Source organism: Aquarana catesbeiana, linkage group LG04, assembly GCF_042186555.1.
Source record: "Aquarana catesbeiana isolate 2022-GZ linkage group LG04, ASM4218655v1, whole genome shotgun sequence".
In the NCBI taxonomy this organism is placed as follows: domain Eukaryota; kingdom Metazoa; phylum Chordata; class Amphibia; order Anura; family Ranidae; genus Aquarana; species Aquarana catesbeiana.
This window is the reverse complement of record NC_133327.1, coordinates 310,064,058-310,070,057: the sequence shown is the minus strand read 5'-3', so window position 1 is coordinate 310,070,057 and position 6,000 is coordinate 310,064,058. Positions and strand designations below refer to the sequence as shown.

The window sequence follows — 6,000 nt, the reverse complement described above, 5'->3', positions numbered from 1 at the left end:
TAGTATGATGTGTCTTCATCTGCTGCATAAAGTTTCCTTGGCTGACCACTTTGCCTGGTCTTCAACGTTGCCGGTTTCTTTGCGCTTCTTCAAAAGAGCTTGAACAGCACATTTTGAAGCCACAGTCTGCTTTGAAATCTTTGCCTGGGAGAGACTTTGCTGGTGCAGTAAAACTACCTTGTCTCTTGTTGCGGTGTTCAGTCTTGCCATGGTGTACTTACCTGTGACATGAAATGATCTTTCACAACCTCACCTTAGTAGCAGAGCTTGGCTGTTCCTCACCCAGTTTAAAGCCTCCTACACAGCTGTTTCAGTTAATGACTGTTTCAACCCACATATGAAATGCATTATAATAAAAAAAAACCTACTGCCTTTAAGTATGTTGGAATTTCAATTCATTTATGTAATAATTTTTTCAACAATTCTGTTACACCATTTCCTTGATCATATTTATCACCGTAGCATATGCAGGGTTGGTGATTCAGTATATAATTTCAGCATCTGCTATTATAATGATTAATATTCATTTGATGTTCTTCACACTTATACAATATTGTTTTGGATACATTAGCATCAATACTACTATTGTTTTATATTTTGTGGTTGTTACTGTGTTTAGTTTCTTTCGGAGCAAATTTTTGGCTGACTTAAAAGACAAATATATCTTCAATGAAAACAGACTAGAAATATTAAATCATACGCTAGATTAGCCGTCTCGCCATCGTCCTTTACGGGGGACCATCTCTCTCTCACTTTCTTTCTTCTTCTTAAATTGTTCATACCTCTCTGCCATTTCAAGCAGCTCTTCTGGAACTTCCTAAAATGACAGTACATTGAAAGTAAGAGAAGAGAGACCAAAATTGCACCTTAACCACAATTCAGGCATCAGCAATGCTGACTTCACAGTAACGTCAATCTAGTTTTATTCTACTATAACTTTTCCCTCACTGTATCTAAAATGCTGTACACTCTCTGTAAGGAAGACACTGACAAAATTAAATGAAGGAACTGTAGTTTTGGTGGGGTGGAAAGAGATGTATTATTTGTATTTACCATAAGTTCCTTTTCTTGGAGTCCACTGAGGGACATTTGAAGTAATAAAACCTTGAGGTTATAACTATTGGCGGACTGGACATTAGAAGGCCAGCCCAAGATAACTCCTCTCACTACTAAATAGAGCTGCACGATTAATCGTTAAAGAATTGAGATTGCGATTCTACCCCCTTGCGATCTTAACACAGCATTTTCCCGATTCAGTGCAGAGTTCTCTGCTCACAGCTGACAACTGTCCAAAAAAAACACAAAAAAACAAAAAAAAAAAACCAAACAGGCAGCCTGCTGCCAAGTTTATCATGCTTAGCCGGAGATAAAGAGAAACATTGAAAAACTTGGTACTTCTAGATCAAAGGAATGAACTTCAGTCTGTAAATGAGGTCAGTTTAACCACTTAAAGCGGACCTTCAGTCATTTTTTCATCTTTCCATCTATTAAACCTTCTGCCCTTGTTGTTTTAACTTTGGATAGTAAAACATTTTTTCTGTCAGTAAATAAGTAAATATACCTCATACAGCCCACTTCCTGTTTCTTGTCTGGTAAAAAGCTTAGGCTTATGACATCATGCGCAGCTCTCATTCTAGTGAGAGTTTGTCAGGAAGGGGGGGGGGGTCATAAAAGGACCAACCAATGAGAGCTGCAGAGCAAATCCAGGAAGTGAACAGGCAGCAACTTCAGCTGCCCACAGTTAAAATGGATGCAGCCAGGCTTAGTGGAGGGAGATTTCTGCAGCATATTTGGCAAGTACAGAATCACATTATATATAAAATATAATCTCTATTGGGGCAAGAAAAAAGAGGGAGAGAGAAAACACTATAGAAAAAATTGTGTCAAAAACAGTGTCTCAGGAGAGAAAAGGTAAACAAGACAACAGATATTGCATCAGCCTTCCAATTATGTTATAGTGCACTCTATGAAATAAGAAACCAAGAGACACAAGAAGAATTAAGGAAAAGAAACATACAAGACTACCTAATGAAGGCCAAATTACCAAAAATACAAGTGGAACAATTGACAGAGTTGGAAAAACCAATCACGCAAGATGAAATTAAAATGGCGTTAAAAGAAATCCCTACAGGCAAAAGCACAGGTCCAGATGGGTTCACGATCAAATACTATAAAAAATTTCAAAACCAACTGATCCCAAAGATGTGCAACTACTTTAATAAGTTAGGGGAAGAGGAAGAAACAAGGCGAGAGTCACTACTAGCTCATATTACAATACTACCCAAAGAGGGAAAAGACAAAACCATCTGTGCCAATTATAGGCCTATAGCTTTATTAAATGTGGATACAAAAATCTATGCGAAAATCCTGGCAATGAGAGTGAAAAAATTGATACCAATGTGGGTGGACCAAACAGGGTTTGTACCTGGCAGAGGGCAGAGATAATAGTATAAATAGTAAAATAATTAGTATAAAACCAGTGTTAAAGCGGGGGTCCACCTAAACCGCCAAAAAAAAAAATTAAAAGCCAGCAGCTACAAATACTGCAGCTGCTGACTTTTAATAAATGGCCACTTACCTGTCCCAGGGTCCAGCGATGTCGGCAGGCGACGACGAGAACCCGCTCGGTTCTCAGCAGCTGCCGCCGCCATCCTAGGTGAGGGAATCAGGAAGTGAAGCGGCTTCACTTCCCGGTTCCCTACTGCGCATGCGCGAGTCGCGCTGCGCATCGTAACTGGTCCCCTCTATCTCCTGGGAGCTGTGTGTTTCCCAGGAGACAGCGCGGAGGGACAGGAAGAGGCATAGACTCCCATGGGAGTCTATGCCGGAAGTGGGTGCAAATACCTGTCTTAGACAGGTATCTGCACCCCCTCCCCCCTGAAAGGTGCCAAATGTGACATCGGAGGGGGGGGAGGGTTCCGAAAAGCGGAAGTTCCATTTTTGTGTGGAACTCCGCTTTAATGCTGCAAAAATAGGAAAATAAGGGATCCCCAGTTCTACTCCTGTCAACTGATGCGAAAAAAGCATTTGACAGGGTAGACTGGGGATTCATGATGGATACTCCTGTCAATTGATGCGGAAAAAGCATTTGACAGGGTAGACTGGGGATCCATGATGGATATTCTCCAACATTTGGGACTCGGACCTAAAACTATGCGATGGATCAAAAATCTGTATAATTGGCCAACAGCGATAGTTAAAGTCAATGGGAAGTTGTCACCATCTTTTGTAATGTATAATGGAACGAGACAGGGGTGCCCACTCTCATCACTCCTATATGTGCTATCGATGGAACCATTCCTAGGGACCTTACGGAATAACCAGGACATAGGAGGGGAGAAGAGGAATATAAAATCACGGCATACGCAGACGATGTCCTTATGTATGTAACCAACCCAAGGGTGACGCTGCCAAACATAACTAAAGAGATATAAAAGTATGGCGAACTCTCGAATTTTAAAACAAACCCTATTAAAACTGAAATATTAAATTTAAGAGTAGAGAAAAATGAATAACTTGCATTACAAAAGGAATTCCCATTCATATGGGTGAAAAGAGACCACCAACAAGTTATACCTGGCAAATGATATCCCATTACTGAATGAGATCAAAGTGGAGTTAAAGAGGAGCTCATTGCAATCTATATCATGGATGGGAATTGGGAAGGATAAATACGTTTAAAATGGTGATCCTTCTCAAAATAATATATAAATTCCAAATGTTGCCAATAGCTATACCACAGTTTTTTCAGAACAATAAAAACAATGATGATTAAATACATATAGTAAAATAAAAAACAAATACGGAGGACTAACAACCCCAGATATACCATATTTATCAGCGTATAACACGCACATTAATTTTAAGAGGGAAGTTTAAGGGAAAAAAAAAAATGTAAGTAAGGAACTTTGAAGCAAAATAAGGGTCAGTGCCCATCTGCAGCCTTACCATTGCCATCAACGCAGCCTGATCAATGCCCATCTGCAGCCTCACAAGTGCCATCAAGGCAGCAGCCTCACCATTGCCATCAAGGCAGCAGCCTCACCACTGCCTTCAACGCAGCAGCCTCACCACTGCCTTCAACGCAGCAGCCTCACCACTGCCTTCAACGCAGCAGCCTCACCACTGCCTTCAACGCAGCAGCCTCACCACTGCCTTCAACGCAGCAGCCTCACCACTGCCTTCAACGCAGCAGCCTCACCACTGCCTTCAACGCAGCAGCCTCACCACTGCCTTCAACGCAGCAGCCTCACCACTGCCTTCAACGCAGCAGCCTCACCACTGCCTTCAACGCAGCAGCCTCACCACTGCCTTCAACGCAGCAGCCTCACCACTGCCTTCAATGCAGCAGCCACACCACTGCCTTCAATGCAGCCTGATCGATGCCCATCTGCAGCCAATGGCGGCCCAGGAGATTCTCACTGTATGTAATCTGATGGCGCTCGTCCCGCCCGCCTCCCTGTCCCCTTCGAGGCAGCTAAAATTGAAGTATCGGCGTATAACACACACGCGCTATTTGCACCCGATTTTCAGGGAGAAGAATGCCTGTTAGACGCCAATAAATACAGTAAATAGATATTATAAGTCAGTAATTATTTCACGGATGGTAGAATGGGTAAATGAAAAAAGTGGATCAAGATTGAAAATATGTTAAGTAAAACAATATTGCACAAAAATATTTGGATATCATGTAAGCACAGAACATTAGACTCGGAGGTACACAATCTGACTATAAAAACATATTTAAAATTTGGGATACACTATATAGACAAAAAAATTGGGTATATAATTCCCGATTAACTGCACTCACCGGAACAAATTTTTTTTGCCCAGGAAGGGGAACACTTTTAGCGGATAGAATGGGGAATGCACAAATAAGAGATATCACTATACACGGGAAGATGAGAACACTTTTGGAATAAAGGATATAAACAGATGGAAGATAAGTGACTGGGAATACCTTCAATTAAAACATTTGGTAAATACATTACCCTAACCAGAGACGGGAAGAACTTAGCCCCAATCGAAAAAAATCTGTGGGCCACAAACCCCATTGAAACATGGTATATCTAAAGTATATGGAATATTGACAGCACTGGAAGGACAAGAGCCATTCCCCTATATAGGGAAATGAAAAAAAGAAATAAGGACCAACAAATTGCAAAAATGATAGGAGCAGTATACAGTTACGCAACAAAAACACAATAGAAATGAACTATAAATTACAGGCAAGATGGTACCAGACCCCGGACAAAATACATAAATATCAACCGGACAATCCCACTGTTGGACAAAATGTAACCAGAGGGCCACAATGACACACATCTGGTGGGAATGCCTGAAAATTAAGCAATATCGGCAGGAAATCTTGGAACACATAAAAGAGATAACTGGAGAAAAGATAAGCAACAGTTTACAGACGTGCCTATTCCATGAATCAAAAACCTCAAATAATCAATATGGGAAAACATTAACCCCAATACTGCTGAATACGGCAAAAGGTCTAATTCCAAAGAAGTGGTTAAGTACAGCAAAAACGGATGTAAGGGAATGGTTTGAGCGAATAGAATACTACAGCAGAATGGAATACATATGCAGCAGAGAAAAAGGGCAACCAGGAAGATATAACAGTATCTGGGGAAAATGGAAAACCTTTAAAATCTCTGAAAAACATTTAGAAAAATGACAAAGTGCGGCAGGGTTTAAGTAGGCCTAGAAATAAGAAATTGGATCGAGAGCAGACCAAATGGGAGGGGGGAAGGGGGGTTGGAGAGTAAAATGGAGAGAAGTAGTAAGAAGAGACTATGGGAAATGAAAGAATAGAACCCATAGAAGATCGATATAAAGCAACGTTAGTGACCAAGATTTTAATATTTATATCTTGAATAAATTTCATATTAGAAGATACCCCTGTGAAAACACCACAATGATGTGAAACCAAGGAGACAATAAATGAACGCAAAGTTGAATAAGTCAACAGTATTTGCTGAAGTGGTAAAA

The 6,000-nt window shown here is 40.7% G+C and overlaps 1 protein-coding gene across 1 annotated transcript in view; it reads right to left on the bottom strand.

Moving 5' to 3' along the window:
• Positions 1–700: 700 nt before the first annotated feature.
• DDX43 (DEAD-box helicase 43) overlaps positions 701–6,000 on the bottom strand; it is a 232,407-nt gene continuing 227,107 nt past the window's right edge. The window contains exon 16 of the mRNA XM_073626798.1: positions 701–817. Within this exon, the coding sequence (XP_073482899.1) occupies positions 707–817 (111 nt within the window). The 3' untranslated portion in view covers positions 701–706. The remainder of the gene's footprint in view (positions 818–6,000) is intronic.